Source organism: Arvicanthis niloticus, chromosome 20 (genome assembly GCF_011762505.2).
Source record: "Arvicanthis niloticus isolate mArvNil1 chromosome 20, mArvNil1.pat.X, whole genome shotgun sequence".
Taxonomy (NCBI): domain Eukaryota; kingdom Metazoa; phylum Chordata; class Mammalia; order Rodentia; family Muridae; genus Arvicanthis; species Arvicanthis niloticus.
Genome location: NC_047677.1, coordinates 7,868,590 through 7,887,963, shown reverse-complemented (window position 1 = coordinate 7,887,963; position 19,374 = coordinate 7,868,590). Strand labels below are relative to the sequence as shown.

Below are 19,374 nucleotides of genomic sequence, written 5' to 3'. Positions count from 1 at the left end.
TATGAATTTTTGCTCCTTGTTTGAGCAGGTGAAAGACAACTTTTTTTATGAGTTAGTTTAATCAGTAACCAAGTTGTAATAAATCTTCATGCCATGTGAAAGGATGACATGATGAATTTTGAAGATTCTGTAGCCAACAAGATTTATAGGCTAGGTATAGTTAAAGTTTTAGCTAGAGACGTTTTTATGTCTCAGCCAGTTTAAGGACTGTTTCCATGTAGAGGGATCAGCAAATCATGTTACCTGTCCTGTTTGGTCTTGAATTTTTCTTTCCTGTTTGCAGCCAGGATCTTCAGGGGGTCTTCCTCTATTGTATCTGATCCATTTTACTTTGGAAGGGGTCCAAAACCATTTTCTTTCCGGTTAAAACAAATAGAGAGCCTCTCTTCCAAAATAGCATGTCCTTGGTCTAGCAACTAAAGTCATCAACAGTATAGATTGATTCAGTTTAGCAGCCTCTTTTTTCTTTAGACCTGTCCTACTTTAACCTCTCTTCACAGAGGACTTGTAATACCCTTATAATCACCGAACTTATAACCACCTTCATTTTGATAATTCTTACTATTGAGATAGGGTTTCTCTGTGTGGCCTGAGCTGACCTGGATTTGTTTATAGATTAGGTTGCCTTTAGACTAGAAACCCATGTCTATGCCTTTGTTTCCTACACATTTGATCAAAGGCCTGGATTTATTTATTAATCCATGCATACTTAAAAACACTTAAAGCAATTTACATTTATTTTCCCTTCTATAGAGATTAATATCCCTATGGATATATATAATAACATTTCTTTTCTCTTTATTAAAATTAAATTATTCTTTCCTATGTATTTAACTTCAATTAAATTCCCTTCTAACTACTGTATAAGCCTATTCTTGGGCCAGTAATGTATCATATGCCAAGCTAAGCAGTCCCAGAATTCCCATAGAGCACATGACAAAAACTCAGTTGCTTATGATTGACTCACTCCATTTCTGTTTTACTCTTTTTATTTTATTGCTGGAGGCATTGTAAACATGAGAAGTCACTCATAGGCCTAGACCTTGGGTACAGCCCTACAATAAATAGCAATAGGTCAAACCTCAACAATTCTCCTTTTTTGTCTAAATTAAAAAAAAAAAAAAAAGGCTCTTTCTCTTACAATAAACAAAATACCCTAGGAACAATTATGAAATTATTATGAAAGTTATTAAGTAAAAGTTACATTCAGAAAAGCCCTGTCTGTTCACATTTGGCAACTCAAAAGAAAGAATTCTATTATCTTTCCTATCCTGATGAGTTCATAATTCTGTATCTAAATCAGTTTCTATCCTAACGTGTATTACATTTCTAAAATTACCTTCTTAGACCTAGAATATTCTTTTAAATCCTAAACAACAAGCTTATAGTAAGATTATGACTGTTTAGTCTTCAACCCCATCACAGACCTGAAAAGAAAATGAATATGACTTGTATGCAGGAATCACACAAGTCAGAGCTTCCAAAAATATAAAATGACAGAAACAGCTGACTGTCTGTACAGTCCCTAATGTTTTCTATAACATTGGAGCATCTGTCTTAGGCCTTCTGACCCAGAATATCTGATAGACCTTTTGTGAAGCAGGAAGCCAACCCACTACACTCCATATAATATGCAGTTGGCATATAGTAATGGTAGAGTATTGTTGATTATGTAGACAATGTTGGGAATTGAAAAGATGGCTCAGTGGTTACCAGCACATGGTACTCTTCCAGAGGACCTAAGTTAAGTTCCTAACATCCAATTCATAGGATCCACAGCCACATATAGCTCCTGCTCCAGGATCCAGTACCCTCATCTGGCCTCCAAGAGATCCTGCATCTACCTGTGTTGCATATGCTTGTAAAGACATACACACATACACATGATTTTTATTCGAATAGAAAATGAAATTATTTAATTGAAAAGTACTACATCATACACAGATACTGTGTCAGTATTGTATATTGACACATACTTAATAGAATACTTGAATTGTATTATACTATTGAATTCCAAATAATAATAATGTCTCATCATTCTGTCAAACATAAGTAGAAATGCATAATTTCAAAACAAACATTGTCTTACTCCCATGAATGTGAACATTAGTCTCCCCAACCCTACTACTGACCAGTCACCACTGTGTTTTATGTCACAGTAGAGAAGTTTTTATTTACGCAAGCACTATGTAAATGAAATCCTAGGATATAATGCTGTTTGGAAAGGGACCTAGCTTCTTTAACTCAGCATAATTATGTATTGCTAGTTAACTTTTTTTCATTGACTAGTAAAAATTTGCACCTGAATAGAACACAAATATTTATCTCTTCACCTGTCAGTGATGTTACTCATGTCAGCTTCTACATAGAAGTCTTTGAATGGTTTTTATCTTGGGCTCACTGGTAAAAAATGGAGTGGCTTAGTCATGTTACAAGTGCATGAGTAGATTTCAGAGAATATGAAACTATTTTTCAAAAAGATTATAACACCTTGCATACTGGTCAAGATTGTTATAATTCCTTATAACATTTTGTTTCTCAAGTATTCAAATGATTTTTTTCATTAATTTCTTTATTCCTTTCATATTTCAGTCGCTGACCCCTCTTTTCCCTATCCCTACCTCCCACAGCCCCTCCTCCCACTCCCCTCCTTTTTTCTCTGACTGAGTGGAGCCTCCCACTTCTGGGTATCTCCTCATCCTAGCACATCAAGTCTCTCCAGGGCTAGGCATATCCTCTCCCACTGAGGCCAAACAAGGCATCCCAATTAGCGGAACTAGATTCACTGACAGGCAACAGCTTTAGAGATAGCTCCCACTCCAGTTATTGGGGGACCCACATGAAGTCTGAGCTGCACATCTACTACATATGTATGGGGCAGGATGGGGGGGGGGGGGTAGGTCCAGCTTTTGTATGCTCTTCTGTTGGTAATTCAGTCTCTGAGAGCCCTTAAGGGTCCAGGTTATTTGACTTTGTTGGTCTTCTGTTCCTATCCCCTCCAGGGCCCTCGATCCTTTTTCCCACTCCAGACTCCCCAAGCTCTGTCTGGTCTATGAGTCTCTGCATCTGTCTCAATCAGTTGCTGCGGGGAACCTCTCAAAGGACAGTTATGCTAGGCTCCTGTCTGCAAGCACAACAGAATATCATTATTAGTATCAGGGAATGATCCTTGCCATTGGGATGGCTCTCAAGTTGAGCTAGTTATTGGTTGGACATTCACTCAGTCTCTGCTGCATCTTTGTCCCTGCATTTCTTGGACACAGGACAAATTTTGGGTCAAGAGTTTTGTGGGTGGGTTTGTGTCCTTATCCCTTTACTGGGATTCCACCTGGCTACAGGAGGTGGCCGCTTCAAGTTCCATATCCACACTGCTATGAGTCTCAGCTAAAGTCACCTCCATAGAGACTCCATGGAGCTTCCCCATCCTTGGTCTTTAACAAGTCCTAGAGATCCCCACCAGCCCCCGATTTCCATTCATTCTCCTGGCCCTCTGGTCCTTTCTCCTGTTTTTCCCCACACTTGATCTTGTACCACCACCACCCCCCATCTTCTTTCCCACCCATTCCCTCCATCTGCCTCTTGTGACTGTTTTATTCCCCCTTCTAAGTGAGTTTCTAGCATCCTTATGTGAGCCTTTCTTATTGATAAGCTTCTTTGGGTCTGTGGAGTGTAGCATGGGCATCCTGTACTTTTTGGCTAGTATATTCTTATAAGTGAGTACATAACATACATGTCCTTTCTCATGTGAGTTACCTCACTCAGGATGATATTTTCTAGTTCCATCCATTTGCCTGCAAAGTTCATGATGTCTTTGTTTTAATAGCTGAGTAGTATTTCATTGTGTAAATGAACCATATTTTCTGTTTTCTCTTTGTCAGGTTTTCTACATTGACCATCAAAGAAAGAGAGCTTGGGTTCTTCTTTTTCAATCTTTATGCCTTTTATTGCCTGGTGTCACTGGCTGGAACCCTTGTAACAATCCTTAGTAGAGAAGCATTAGAACACAGAGAATACTTACCTGTCTTTTTCATCTCAGTGAGTCACTATTCAGAGTTAGCATTTAACTGTAGATTTCTGAGATCTCATTTCCAACATTGAAAACAAATTCTTTCCTAAGTTTGCTGAGAGTGTTTTTGTTAATATTAGATGTTGGACTTTGTAAGTTTTCTTTTCTACATCAATTGACATGATTATAGTTTTTTTTTCTTTTCTTCACAAGTTTCTTAATAAAGTTACTTATATTTATTGATTTGTAGAGCTCTTTCTTATTGTTCTTTTCCATATTCCAGATTAGCCCACCCACAGGTTTTCAAGTGATATTCCCAGCTCACTATAGGAGTGCGGGGATTTTAAATTACATCTTTCATTTATGTAAATTTGAAGGATTACAACATCTTAGTTAAGAGTGATACTTTGAGCTACTCCCCCTTCTTATTTTTTCTCTTGCTTGCTTGCTTGCTTGCTTCTATTTTTGCATGTATTTTGCCTATTGGCACAGTCTCTTTGAGTTTATATGTGTACCAGCCCTTTTGAGTCTGGAAGATGGTGTTTACTTGGAGTCATTAACCATCTCTGGTTTCTTGGAATCTTTTTGCCTCCTCTTCTTTAGAGATCCTTGACCCTTGGAGAAAGTAATTAGTGAAGATAATCCAGAGTCTCTGTACATTTCTGTGGGTTTTTAGGTTAATTTCCATCTACTATAAGAAGATGCTTTTCTGATAAGAGTTGGGTAATGCAACTTGTTTTATAGCTCTTAGCCATTCCCACAGTCAGAAGACGAAATCTCAGAATAGTTCTGATATGCATTTTCCTGGTCGCTAAGGATGTTGAACATGCCTGTAACTATTTGTCAGTCATCTGAGTTTCCTCTATTGAGAATTTTTCAGTTTAGATCTGTGCCCCATTTTATAATGGGGTTCGTTTTTCTTGATACCTAATTTTTGAAGTTGGTTATGTTATATATTTTGGGTATCAGCCATCTATTGGATGTGTAAGTTGATTTAAAAAAAAATTCTTTTCCTAGTCTGTAGGCTGCCACGTGTCCTTTGCTGTACAGAAGCTTTCCAGTTTCATGAAATTCTATTTTTTAATTGTTGATCTTAGTGCCTGCCTATGCTAACAGTGCTCTGTTCAGAAAGGCTTCTCCTGTGCCAGTGTATTCAAGGCTATTCCCCTACTTTCTCTCCTGTCAGGTTTAATGTATCTGGTTTATGTTGAGGTCTTTGAGGAATTTAGTTTCTACAGGGTGACAAATATGGATCTGTTTGGATTCATCTACATATAGCTATCCAATTTTAATACCACCGTTTTGTTAAAGAAGCTGTCTTTTTTTTTTTTTTTTTTTTTTTTTAGTATATATTTTTGGCCTCTATTAAAAAGACAGGTATCCCTATGTGTGTGGATTTATGTCTTGTGTGTGTGCATGCATGCGCACGCAGATGCACACAAGCAGACAGTGCTGATTTTACCATATGTTGTTAGGGGGTAATAGTGGCTCTGTTAAAAGAATTTGAAAATCTTTCCTCAGTTAGATTGCGGCAATCTGTGTGGCCAGACCCAGAGAACCTCTAGTTCTGCCTCAAACAAGGCTTCAGGTTCTTCTTAAGAAACCTCTAGAGTTTTCACCCACCTGCTAGTGTACCAGCCACCTAACCCATTGCACTAATCAAGGACTTCTGGAATCTGAACTCTGAAACACAATGTGGCTCTAATACTGAAAACCAGTATTCTGCTCCATAACCTGTTAGATTGGGGCAACTGCAACCAAAAGACAAAGCGCTTACCCAACTAAGACAAGACTAGTTGTCCACACCATGAACCAACCAAGATAATATCTCTCCTCCAAAATCTAGCACCCCTATTGAAACATGCTCTAAGAAAAGCAATTTAGCTGAAGCACAACACAAGGACTTCAAAATAGCTTTTATATCTCTCTTGGCCTTGAATATCTCTAAGGGCCTTAAAGTGGACATTAATGAATAACTTAGTGAAGGCAAATAAAAATATTTAAAGGAAATAATGAAAATGAGATGTCAAAATAAAATTTAGTAAAGAAATTAAAAACTCACCAAGTCAAACAAAAATCTCAGAGATAAATGTCACCAACACATTGAAAGACATAGAGAAATTCAGTCCTTAAAGACAAAAGAAATGGATACCTCAGCCAAAGAAAACGTTAAATATAAAAGGAAACTGAGAAATTAATCAAAAGACCAAACCTACAGCTTATGGTATAGAAGGAAAGAAAAGTAGCCCAGGTCAAAGTCAAAGGCATAAAAAATATTTTTAATAGCTAAAAAAAATGTATTATAAATCGTTTTAACCATCAAAATAGAAAAACATAAGTTAAAACCAATAATCAACCTAGAAGATAAATAATCTAAGAAACATAATTTGCTCTACCCCCCAAAAATGTAATAAGACAATCAGAGAATAAATGAGACATATAAAATACATTTTTATACCAAGAAAATATAGATTTCTGGGAGACAGACAGCTAAGATTATACATTTAGATCTAAAGTAAATCAACAATCATGTTAAGTGTAAATGGCTTAAACAATCATAGTCAAAGTCAAGGATTACCTGTATAATAAAGTATGACTTAACATGTGTTTCTTATTAGCTTCTATAGATGGTTATTCTCCCTGTTATAAGCCCTGTTTTCCTGCTTTATTTTGTGTGTGTGTGGCTTGTAATCAGTTAGATACAAATTTCATCTTGAAGAATTTTTGTAAACCTTTCTGAGCTTTGTTCTGGAATTTAGTTAATTTACTTGGAAGCATGTGATCCCTTTAGATCTTGCATTTATGCTTTTTTAAAGGCAGGTCCAGAATAGTATTCACTGTGCAGCCTACAAGCAAGACCATCTCCATTCTTTATCATATGGTCTATGAATTTTTCTGCTCTATGTAATAAGAATAAGAATTAGTCTAGGTACAGTTTCAACGCTAGATACTGGTTCTTGCAAAGAACTACTGTTATTTGAATCTTTTTTTTTTTTTTTTTTTTTTTTTTTTTTTTTTTTTGGCCCTGCTTAGACCATCTTCTAACAGACATGGTCTACACCAGTGGTTCTCAACCTTCCTAACGCTGCAGCCCTCATGGTGACACCAACCATAAGATTACGTTCATTACTACTTCATAACTATAATTCTACTACTGCTATGAATTCTAATGTAAACATTTGTGTTTTCCAGTGGTTGTAGATGATTCCTGTGAAAGGGTCATTTAGCTCCCAAAGGAGTTGAGACACACAGGTTGAGAACACTTCTCTAGACAGTATTCTGATGAAAAGTCAAAGAGGAGTTCCTCCAGATTTCTAGAGCTCATATATACACATTCTCCATGTCCCCAGCCCCTGATCTGTAGCCATCTTCTCTACTACTGACACATAAACTTTAGCCACCTTCATATGTATAGATTTTTAACTCCATTTCAAAACTCAATTCAAGAGTCATGCAGGTCCACTTGGATTGTGCCTTTCTGCACTACGCCCTGGAAAGTCTTTGTACTGTAACCTAGGCAATAGTAAGGCTCACCTACTTTGTTTCCTAAATCTCAAGTGTTCTTATAGTTATATACTGATTCATATACTTTGTTCTTTCTCTGCTAACCCAATGTTATCAAACCATTTATAACATTAACCCATCCCTAATGGTATTGAACTTTGATATCAACAACAGTAGGCTGAATCTCAATACACATTTGGAAAGATAAGATTGTTCTTTTATAAAAGTATTCTAAGAAAGCAATAAATCTTTTTGGTTTTTGGTTTTTCAAGGCAGGGTTTCTCTGTAAACCTGGCTGTCCTGGAACTTACTCTGTAGACCAGGCTGGCCTCAAACTCAGAAATCCACCTGCCTCTGCCTCTCAAGTGCTAGGATTAAAGGCATGTGCCACCACTGCCCAGCTAATAAATCTATTTTTAATGAAAAGACTACTTCTGTTTAGGCTTTTGGTCTTTATCGAGTCAGTCATAAACAGCATTGAAACCTCTAAAATAAAACTCACCAATAGCTTAGCACTTAGTACACAGCATTTGATGGTGAGGAGTCTTTACTTGATGTTCCTGTTATCCACCCTTTGCTCACTCACCAATCCCATTCCTGACCCTTTTTCCAACACTGCTTTGTTTCTTTCACTCATTGCAGACCATAAGCGTCACTTTTTTTCACTAAGCTTTTCCTAATACTCTAAAAAATAGTAGGTTCCCAAACTCCTCCATTGTTGGTGGGATTGAAAGCTGATACAACCATTCTAGAAATCAGTCTGCAGTTCCTCAAATAATTGGACATAGCATTACCTGAGGATCCAGCCATACCATTCCTGGGCATATACCCAGAAGATGCTCCAAGGATGTAACAAGGACATATGCTCCACTATTTCATAGCAGCCTTATTTATAATAGCCAGAAGCTAGAAAGAACCCAGATGTCCTTCAACAGAGGAATGGATACAGAAAATGTGATACATTTACACAATAGAGTATTACTCAGCAATTAAAAACAACAAATTCAAGAAAATGTTAGGTAAATGGATGGAACTAGAAAATATCCTGAGTGAGGTAACCCAATCACAAAAGAACATACATGGTATGTACTCACTGATAATTGGATATTAGCTTAAAAGCTCGTAATATCCAAGATACAACTCACAGATCACATGAAGCTCATGAACAAGGAAGACCAAAGTGTGGGTGCTTTGGCACTTCTTAGAAGGGGTAACAAAATACTCATGGGAGCAAATATGGAGACCAAGTGTGGGAGAGAAAGTGAAGGAGGGGCCATCTGGAGACCATTTCACCTGGGTATCCATCCCATGTGCAGTCACCAAAGGCAAACGCTGATGTGGATGCCAGGAAGTGCATGCTGACAGGAGCCTGATATAGCTGCCTCCTTAGAGGTCTGCCAGAGCCTGAAATATACAAAGGCAGAAGCTCACAGAGAACCGTTGCGCTGATCCTGGGGTTCCCAATGGAGGAGGAAGAGAGAAGACTGAAGGAGCTGAAGGGGTTTTCAGCCCCATGAGGAGAGCAACAATACCAACCAACCAGAGCTCCCAGGGCCTAAACTACCTTGGATGGGGGGAAGGGGAATTATATCTGAAAGGTAAATAATATATCCAAAAAAAAGAGAAGAAAAAAAAAGAAAGTCTCTTTAGTACTCTGTTCTTAGCACAACACTCACTGCACTTTATAGAATTGGTTGTCTGTGTCTCCTAGTGGGAACTAGGGTTCTGGTTCATTGCTATGGCCCCACTCTCATAGTAGTCTGTAAGGCCTATTAGGTCCTGTATTATTTTTGCTGACCTTTCAAAAACAAGTGAGTACTTATGGATTTCAAATATATTATAAGTTATTATCTTTTAGTTGTTATTATTAAATAGTATTAAATGAAACAAGATTTGAAGAGATTTTATAAACCATGTTTTAAACATGGTTAATCACAGCCAGGGATGTGGCTCATAGGTACAGTTGCTTGTCTGGCATGTGCAGTGCTTTGGGTTTAGTTCTCAGACCACAAAATAATATCAGTGAAAAGTATATGAATTATTATGTTATTTATCATTAAGTTGAAATTTGTCTTGTTTTACAGGATGCAGAAGAATACACAGACTTGCCAGTAAGACACAATGAGGACCACACGAATAATGAATTGGCAAAATGTCTTCCCATTGCATTAAATCCTCATTCATTTGACAGCCCTCACACCAAAGCCCATCTCTTGCTTCAGGCACATCTCAGCCGAGCCATGCTGCCCTGCCCAGATTATGATACTGATACCAAGACAGTCTTAGACCAAGCTCTCAGAGTATGTCAGGTATGACAGCCTTTCTGATATCTGTATCTTAATTTTATTATGTTTAAGGTGTTTTTATTCTACCATTGTTGAGAAACCACCAGGTGAATCAAATCAATACTTTTTTAAGGAAAAGAAATATAAAACATTATAAAGCCAACACTCAGGAGGTAGAGGTAGGCAGATCTCTCTCTATGAGGCCAGCCTGGTCTACAAAGCAAGTTTCAGGACCTCTAGGGCTGTATTACAGAGAAGCCTTGTTTCAGAAAAGCAAAACAATAGCAAAGCCAGTTTCTGTCACATTTAACCAGAATGTATTAAAGGAAAAGTATGTACCAGGAACATGTATATTCATTGAGCTTATGGTAATAAAATAGAAGAATCCATACTTTTATGACTCAAGATGGCAAAGACTGTCGGTTGATAATGTAAGTCAAGGCCTTTGTCATCTGTAATCCCAGGACTTAGGTAGCAGAGACAGGACAATCTTCAGTTTGAAGTCAGCATAAAAGTGAAAATTAACCCTGGCTGCCTAGTGAAATATCCTGTTTATAAAAGTTAAAGTAGAAGAAAGAAGGAGGAACCCGAGCTTTGGCAGATGATGCTGGAGTGTTCTGGACACACAGTGGTTCCTGAAGCTCTCTTGTAGGAAGCCACCTAGTCTATTCAAGGAAAATCAAAATGACTATTGAAAAACAGTGAAGAGAGATGGTTAGAAATAGCACAGAGAGGTAGAATTGGAAACAGTGGAGTAGATAGGGTCAGCCTGTGTAGGAAGTTGCTGAAGCTTGGTATGAATTTTAAATTTCTCTCTAAAGAAGAAAAGCACAGGAACATTGGTTCATTAGTAATGTTAGTAATACCTATCACGATTCTCAAATATTTAATATTTTATGTGAAGATAACAGTAATAGTGTCATGCTACCATAATTTTTATAAGAAGCAAATACTTTCTAAACCCACAAATAATAGTGAAATGTATGGCCCTGTGTTATATTTTACAAAATGTTTCAATATCCAAAATAATTAATGGTCACCTAAACCCATTTATCTCCTTTTGTAGTCAATATAAAGTGTTTGTTGTAATGTTGTTTTATTGAAATATATGAAGAAAATCTGTCCTTGATGTAATGCAATTTAAAAGGAAGAATATTGTAACAGCTTTTTGATGTCATCATAAGCATTAGAGCCTAAAGCCCCGTCAGCAAAGTCTCCATGCCTTGAATGTTCTAGGGTTAGGCAAGAAATGTTGAGTAGGTGTGGTGGATGAGAATTGGTTAGATCCTTAATGGTTCTTGAATAGCTTTTTTTTAAGTGCTAGCTGAATATGTCAGGGAATGGATAGGAGGTTTAGTAGGCATGAGAATCTGAAGGTGATTCTGGGCTTCTCCAGAAGATCTGGAAGAAAGAAGGCACTAAGGAAAATCACAGGAGAGTAAGTTTTGATGCAGCATGTACACTGGTGACAAAATTGAATTATGAGAGATCTTAGCATGCATTTTTAAACATTTCTGTGGTTTTTAAAAGTGTTTTTAAGGGTACATTAAGTCTATCTGAGGATACCAGTACAAGGACATTATTTAAAATAGTAAAAGTTCAAAAATAGCCTAGGACCTTTCATATAATTGTGATTTGTATCAGCTCCACATATATGGAAAATATATTGCCATTTCTACCAAAAGATCTAAGATGGCTCCACTGGGAGAATTTACAGCATCTATATCTGGGTAACAGGTTTATTATGCTTTTTATTTTTTCCTTTATGCTTCCCTAAAATGCCTGAGTATTTTGTAATAAAACTTGTAATATTTTTATTCTTTGTTTGGTTGGGCTTTTTTGTTTTGTTGTTGTTGCTGCTGCTGCTGCTGCTGCTGCTGCTGCTGCTGCTGCTGCTGCTGCTGCTGCTGCTGCTGCTGCTGCTGTTTTGGAGACAGAGTCTCTCTATGTAGCCCTGTCTATCCTAGAACTTTCTATGTTGTCCAGACTGGCCTTGAACTCTACTTCTGCCTCATCCTCCAACTCTGCCTCCTAGAATTAAAAGCATGTGACAGCACACCCAACACATTTTTATTATTCAAAAATAATTACAACATAATATAGAGTAAGCACTGGGTTTCAGCAATTCAGAGAGAATGAGGCTGTAACACATCAGTGTTTTGGACACACTTTTGTAGCTAACACATGATTGTCCTGTCTAGGAATATGATTTACTCTTCCTCATTAGTCATACTTTTCAGGATTAAAGTTCTGAGTTTTCTTCTGTGGCCCTGGATATTCATTTGTGTTTGCTATAACATTTTTTTCATCCTCTCCACACTGACAATTCATGAGCACTTGGGGTCAGGAAGGCTGCATAAAAGGTGCAAAATGAAATAAAATCTTCTTAAACATTTATTTATTTTATGTATACTATAGCTATCTTCAGACACACCAGAAGAGGGCATCAGATCCCATTACACATGGTTGTGAGCCACCATGTGGTTGCTGGGAATTGAACTCAGTACCTCTGGAAGAGCAGTCAGTACTCTTAACCACTAAGCCATCTTTCTAGCTGAAGTAAACTTTTATCTTTGCAAATAAATTATTTAATATTATAGTCTTCATCTGAATATCATGCATGAAAGTTTACTTTACATAACCAATTTAATAAGTCTCTCCTTTTTTATATTCAGCCCAATAACTGTTTTAGTGCAGGATCCCACATTTCATCTGTTTTGTTCCCTTACTGTTCTTGGCTGTCTTAGCCATAATTCTGTAGTGCCCTAAAGTTTGAGCTGGCCAAGAGAGTGCTCCCTTTTGATTGCATTTGCATTCATGTTCCATAGTGTGGCAGGATTACCCCAGCAGAGAACGATGTTTTGCCCTGTTAGTGAATCACATTCAGGAAGTTCACGACACAGATGTACCCATTACTGATGATAGTAACTCACCACCCTCCTCACTCTGAAGCTATGTTTATTTGTTTGTTTTTAATAAATATCTTATAGGAAGCTGTGCTTATGAATATCCTGCTGGGGTTTTTTTTGGGGGGTGGGGGGTGGGGGGAGGTTGTTGTAGTTGTTTGAGACGGGATTTCTCTATACAGCCCTGTCTGTCCTGGAACTTGCTTTGTAGACCAGACAGACCTCAAACTCACAGAGATATGTCTGCCTTTGCCTCCTGAGTACCGGAATTAAAAGCATGTGCCACCATGTCCCACTCATGTATTATTTTCTTTTTTAATTAATTAATTAATTTAGTTAGTTAGTTAGTTAGTTAGTTTACATCCCAACGGCAGTTTCCCCTCCCTCCTCTCTTCCCAATCCCCCATCTCTGCATCTACTCTTCCTCTATTTCTCTTCAGAAAACAGGAGGTCTTCCCATGCATACCAACCAGCCCTGGCATAGCAAGTAGCAGTAAGACTAGGGACATCCTCACTTATTGAGGCTATACAAGGCAACCCAGTAGTAGGGAAGGGTCTGAAAGGCAGGCAACAGAGTCAGAGACAGACCCAGTCCCCACTGTTAGAAGTCCCATATGAAGACCAAGCTATACAACTGTAACATGTGCAGAGGTCTGGGTCAATCCCACTGAAGCTCCCTGGTTGGTGGTTCCATATCTGTGAACCACTGTAGACCCATGTTAGTTGATTCTGTGGACTTTCTTGTGTCCTTGGCCTCTCTGGCTCCTACAATTCTTCCTCCCCTTCCCCCTCTTCTGCAGGACTCCTCAAGCTCCACCTAATATTTGGTCTATGCATCTGCTTCCCTAAGTGGTTGGGTGAAACCTCTCTGGTGATGATTATACTAAGCTCCTATCTATAAGTATAGCAGAATATTATTAACGATGTAAGGGGTAGGATCCCTCTCATGGCATGAGTCTCAAGCTAGACCAGTAATTAGTTGGCCACCCCCTTAATTTCTGCCCCATCTTCACTCCTACACATCTAGTAGGCAGGACAAATTGTAGATCTAAGGTTTTGTAGCTGGGTTGATGTCCCAATCTTTCTATTGAAGTCTTGACTGGTTGTACGAGATGGCTGATTCAGGTTCCATGTTCTTTGCTAGAAAGGCCTCACCAGCTTCTTACCCTGAATCTTCTCATTCCTGCAATTGCTTTCATAGTGTGATAAAAGTAAACCAGGAAAGGAGAGGAACATTTGCTAGTCAGGTTGGTCAGCAATTCTAATTTTCCCTTTTCTTATTTGATACATAATTGCTACTCTGACTGTTAGAAAGCATGGGTTCAACCATTTTCCAAGCTCTAGCCCTTCTAAGAAGCTTTTTAAACATTATATTGCTGCTCACATGGTACCTGAACATGATCATTCAGTCTATGGTTTGGACTTAGTGCCAGGACTTAATACCAATTGTCAATCTCTTCTGCTCACCTGCTGCCTTGAGCAAATGGCTTAACCATTGGTATCTCTGTTCTAACAGCACAAGTACAGCCTTCCTATAAAGGAGAGAACTTGAAGGCTCAAGGAAATAGGTGTAACTTGGTCTTCTCAGTCTTAGAATTAGAAGATGCCTCTTCATTATCCTTTGGTTTAATAGAAGCATATCTTCTATTTGAGCCACCCTTTAGATTATGAAAACTATAACGTATAGTTTTTCATGAAAGGAAAATAGAATTGCAATGATAGTCTTCTATCTTGAAGCCAGAAAGTATAATTCATCCTTCCTTTTCATCATATTCAGTTACAAATTATGCATCAAGATCATTCTATATGTGTACAAATTTGTTTTTTACTGGGTTGGAGGGGTTGGTCATAGGAGTTGGTCATATTATTATTTATAAATAATAATAAAATAATTTTATTATTATTTATATTTTTATTTTTATCAATCACAACAAAAGTAAAAATTACTATATATACTCCATTTTTTAAATAGCTTAAAGAGTTCTAATTTCTAAATTATGTAATTATAGAATCGGTTGGCCCTGGCCTCCTCACCTTTGAAATCCTATTCTTGATCACCTAAACTATAAAATGTAGTAAGTAATATTGAGAACTGTTCTTGAGCATGAGTCCTGCTCTAGGTTATGGTTGATGTACTCAGAGTCACACAGGATTGAAGAAAGCTGATTCTGACCCTCCTAGCAGATACCAATTGTCAACAGCTTCTTGGTTAGAGGTGGGGGCTGTATGCCTATTTCTCTGTCTCCATGGTAGGCTTTTCTCTAGTTTGAACTTTTGCAGTTCTTGTGTATGCTGTCACAGTGTCTATGAATGCATATGAGAAGCAAACAGGTTGGTTTTGGAAAATACTGTTTCTTTGGAGTCATCTACCATTTCCGACTCTTACAAACTTTCAGTCTCCTCTTCTGCATAGATATCTGAACCTTGGGAATGGAGGGGTGTGATACAGACATCCCATTTAGGACTGAGTACTGCAAAGTCTTTTAGTCTGTGTGTGTTGTTCAGTTGTAGATCTCTATGTTAATTCCCATCAGATGCAAGAAGCTTTTCTGATGAGAATTCATCATGCTTTGCCCTATGGGTATAGCACTATGTGATTAGGAGTTGTGCCACTATTGTTTCAGTGGGTACCTCTTGCACGCAGACCACTGTTGTAACTTGTAGGGTTCATAGCTAGGTGAGATCAATGATTATGTTTATCTTCCAATAGCATGTGTATCAACTTCCAGCACTGTGAGTGTTAGTCAGTAGGAGTGAAGTTTCTAATTGGCGCCAGCTCAATTTTTCTGTTTGATGACTGAGTGAGTTGTGTCGTCAATAGGGTCTTACCATCAGGTTGTGGAAGGTAAGCAATAGCATTGTCATTAGCCTGTAACGTTTTGTTAGAGGTCTACCCACTGTGGACAATGATTCAAAAAGAAATAGCCAATTCGTAGTACTGGAAGTTTTATTCGGTAGTATATGGTATCTAGTTGGGGCATTGTCGCCCATTATATGATTAATCCATTTAAATTCTATATATACCACATATTATATAAGAAGCTTCTACAATAGTAGGCTACGTGTGGCTTTTCAAAAGGCCTTTAGTTTTAAGTTGATCTTCCCCATATTCCCTCGACCCTGCCCTCCCATTACCTTCTCCAGTTAATCCTCCTATTCTAACTTTTCCTTTATCCCTTTTTAACACTGTAGTCTATTTCCTATTCTTTGGAAGATCTCCTCCTCTTTGACACCTTAGTAACTACATTCATTCAAAATTATTGATGAAACACAAATATCTAAAACTTAAAAGCTATCATCCACATATAAGAAAACACACGTAACTCTCTGTCGGTCTGGGTTACTCTACTTAGGATGGTTATTGTCTCTCCTTTCATCCATTTACTCGCATATATCATAATCTCATTCCTAACTGCTAAAAAATATTCCATTATGAAAATTACTAGATTTTTATTATGCATTCATCAGTTTATGAATATCTAGGCTGTTTCCAGATTCAGGATACTCCGAATAGAGCAACAGTGGACATGGATGAGCAGGTATCTCTGTAGTAGAATGTAGTGTATGCATCTTGTGGTATATCTGTCTTTAGATCAAAAAAATTTTTGTATTTAGATGGCACACTTTTCTCTAGATATGTTCCTTGAATTTGCCAAAAGAAAAATTTAAAGTTCATTGATACAGTTGTTTAGCCTAAAGATCAAAATAATACTTTGACTTCTTTAATAACAACTTCTAATAAGATAAATGTATGTCGCATATCTTATGAGTCAATGTATTTTCTATAACTCACATTAATTCTGAAAACAACATTTTATCATCAATCTGTTTTCCTTCCTTTTTGTTTTCTTTCTTGATCCTAATGTAGCTAGATTCTAATGTAGCTCATAAAGATGGGTCTCTAGCTGGCTTGGTCCAGGTATGAGCCTGAAGTCCCAATTATGTAGTTTCTGCTTCAGGAATGGCAAGAATTACTTCTCAGACTTATATGCCTCAACTAATGTATGCTAATGGATAAACACTGCACGTGTTTCTGCAAGTATATCTCCATATTTTAGAATATAAGAGAATAAAATAGCCAAGTTACATTCAGTGGGGGAAATGTGAAAAAATAGCCAAGTACAAAAAGGGGAAATGTGAAAAAACTTTTAAGTGAAAAAAAATAGTATAACTGAAAATGAACTGGGTCTGGATTTCATAGCAAATGATTACCAGTTTGTGGAGGTTAATTGTAAAAATATTTGGTTCCCAAAGAATCAAAGAGGAAGATGAGTAGGTTTACCTACTGCTCACTAGAATGGGCTTGATGGGTAGGAATGCATTGAAAAACGTCACTGTCGTCTGAATGAGTGGGCTTAGTCTTTTTAGAGCCAAGTACAATTAGCAGTGAAAGTAGTCTAGTTATTACCAAGCTTAAAAAAGAAGTACTTGGTGTAATCCTTAATACAATACTTGTAAGAATGTTTTGATAATGCAAATGTTAGGTGAATTTGATGTATCCTTTGTTAAATCCTTTCAAATGTTAAATGCTTCTAATTAGACAAAATGAGGTTTTCTTTAAGTAGGTAACACAGTAAGTTTCAGAAGATCTTGACAGATTGTTTTGATAAAGTAAGATAAGTGGATTATATGTAAACAATATGTCTGCTTGGAAGGTCTGTGTCAGGTGATATTACCAGATTTCATATCTAAGGTATACTGGGAACTTGTGATAGTTGTAACATTGCTAACTGGGAAGATGACTGGGACCCAGTGTGGCATTGTAGGAGATAACCATTCTTCACAAACAAAGAAAATAAATATTTCTATTTTTTTTCTTTGTAGTTCTTTAATAGAAGATGATAGAATAGTCATATGTGTGTGTTTTCCCACAACTTAAAAGATTTTTCTGCTGCCAAATTGTGAATTATCAAAATGTGTATTCTATTTGCTAAAAAAATTTAATATGACCTTATGAAACTCATAAAGAGACCAGGATTGTGTCTAATTTAGGCTGCTTTCTTGGCCAGACAGCCCAAGAGCTCCTTCTTGTTATAGAAGCTAGCTGAAGACTTGCTAAAGGATTTAAAGCAGATCAGTCTACGTGAACTTAATCATTTATTAAAAGATCCACACTGCAATGGACACTCAGTTCAGATGGTCAGAGATACAGCTTAACTGTTCAGTACAATGACCAAAACCACCTAAAACAAAGCATCATCCTTACTAGGGATGTAACAGAGCCAGCAGGCTTAACACCCCTCCCCCCAAATAGTACTAATGTATATTTAATACAAATGTGTAAATAAAGGTGTCTAATACCACCTTTATTTACTCCCGTGAAGCTGGAAGCAATCTCCCTTTGGGGACTAAAATATAATTTGGAAGGCTGTTTCCCCTGGGTAACTGTACCTGTAAGCTTTTATGTGGTAATTCAGGGATGGTTTATTGACAGTGTCCTGCTGTTGTGAAGGATCATTCTATCTTCAGTTCCTCTCCTCACACCCACATAACAACCCTTTTCCCGGCTGGGGCTTTAGGAAATGAGTAATGCTTAACCCATTTGTGTGATCAATTCACTTAAGCAGCTACTGTGAAATGTTAATCACAACTTTAATTTGTACTGCATTAGCATTTTGATTAACTTGTAGGCTTGCTAGCACACTTGAAGCACTTTTACTCATAGTTACAGCTCGGAAATGACTTTTTGATTAATTAAGTTTGTTAGACAGCAGCTGAGCTTCCTGAATGCTAACCTTCTGGGGGTCAAAGTTCAGGGGAAAGTTACTATGAACAACTGTTGCTATTGAAAAAAGATCTTATAAATGTACTTTCACCATTTTAATTATTGATAAAATATTGTATCCTTACTTCACATGACCTGATCCTTTACATGAGCGTGCCTATCTCTCCAGAAAGCTATTCTCAGGGGTCTTCCCATCCTTGCAAAACTTCCAGGAGCTCTTGAGTTAAGCAGTGGTTTGCTCACAGTCTTAAACAGCTGAAGTTTGAACAAGCTCCTTCACTGAGTTTCTAGTTATATTTATTAGTAGGTTTTTTTCTTTCATGAGGTTTTTATTTGAGAATAGTTCATATTTTCAAGAAGGTTTCCTAAAACATTCCTGCTCTGAATGTACTCAATCTAGTCTGATCTTGGAGGCTAAGCAGAATCAGGCCGGGTTAATCCTTAAGTGGGAGATTTCCAGGAAGGGTTGCAAAGAGTCCCTGGATATCCTGAGAATACTGTTCCTCCTGTGCTAACATCTCACATATTTTAGTGCAAGTATATTTGTTTTAATTAATAAGCTGATAGTTAGATATTATCATTAACTAAAATCCGTAATTATTCATAGTTCCTTAACATTTACGCACTATCTCTTTTTCCTTATACTGTCGTTGAGGATACTACATGAATTAGTCTGACTTTCTTTTCTCTCTTGGCCTGTCTTAACTATGAAAGTCCTCGAACTTTCTTTGGTCTTATGAGCTTTCTGTAGTGATTTGCATTTCCATGGTACTGCACTGTTAACTTCATTTCTCTACATTAATATAAATTTTCTTTCATTCTGGATGAAACAAATTTTTTAAAATCCAATAAGAAAAATTATCTTTATGTTATTTAATTTGGGTAGACGTGGCAACATGACCTGTCATTTCAGCTGTGGTCCTGTTGATTTTATTATGCTTGTGATCT

The 19,374-nt window shown here is 37.3% G+C and overlaps 1 protein-coding gene across 2 annotated transcripts in view; it reads left to right on the top strand.

Annotated features, from left to right (window-relative positions):
* Window positions 1–19,374, top strand: part of Ascc3 (activating signal cointegrator 1 complex subunit 3) — a 265,284-nt gene that overhangs the window by 224,212 nt on the left and 21,698 nt on the right. For both annotated transcript variants that reach the window (XM_034524196.2, XM_076917041.1), the window contains one exon: window positions 9,595–9,819. In XM_034524196.2, coding sequence (XP_034380087.1) covers window positions 9,595–9,819 — 225 coding nt within the window. The remainder of the gene's footprint in view (window positions 1–9,594; window positions 9,820–19,374) is intronic.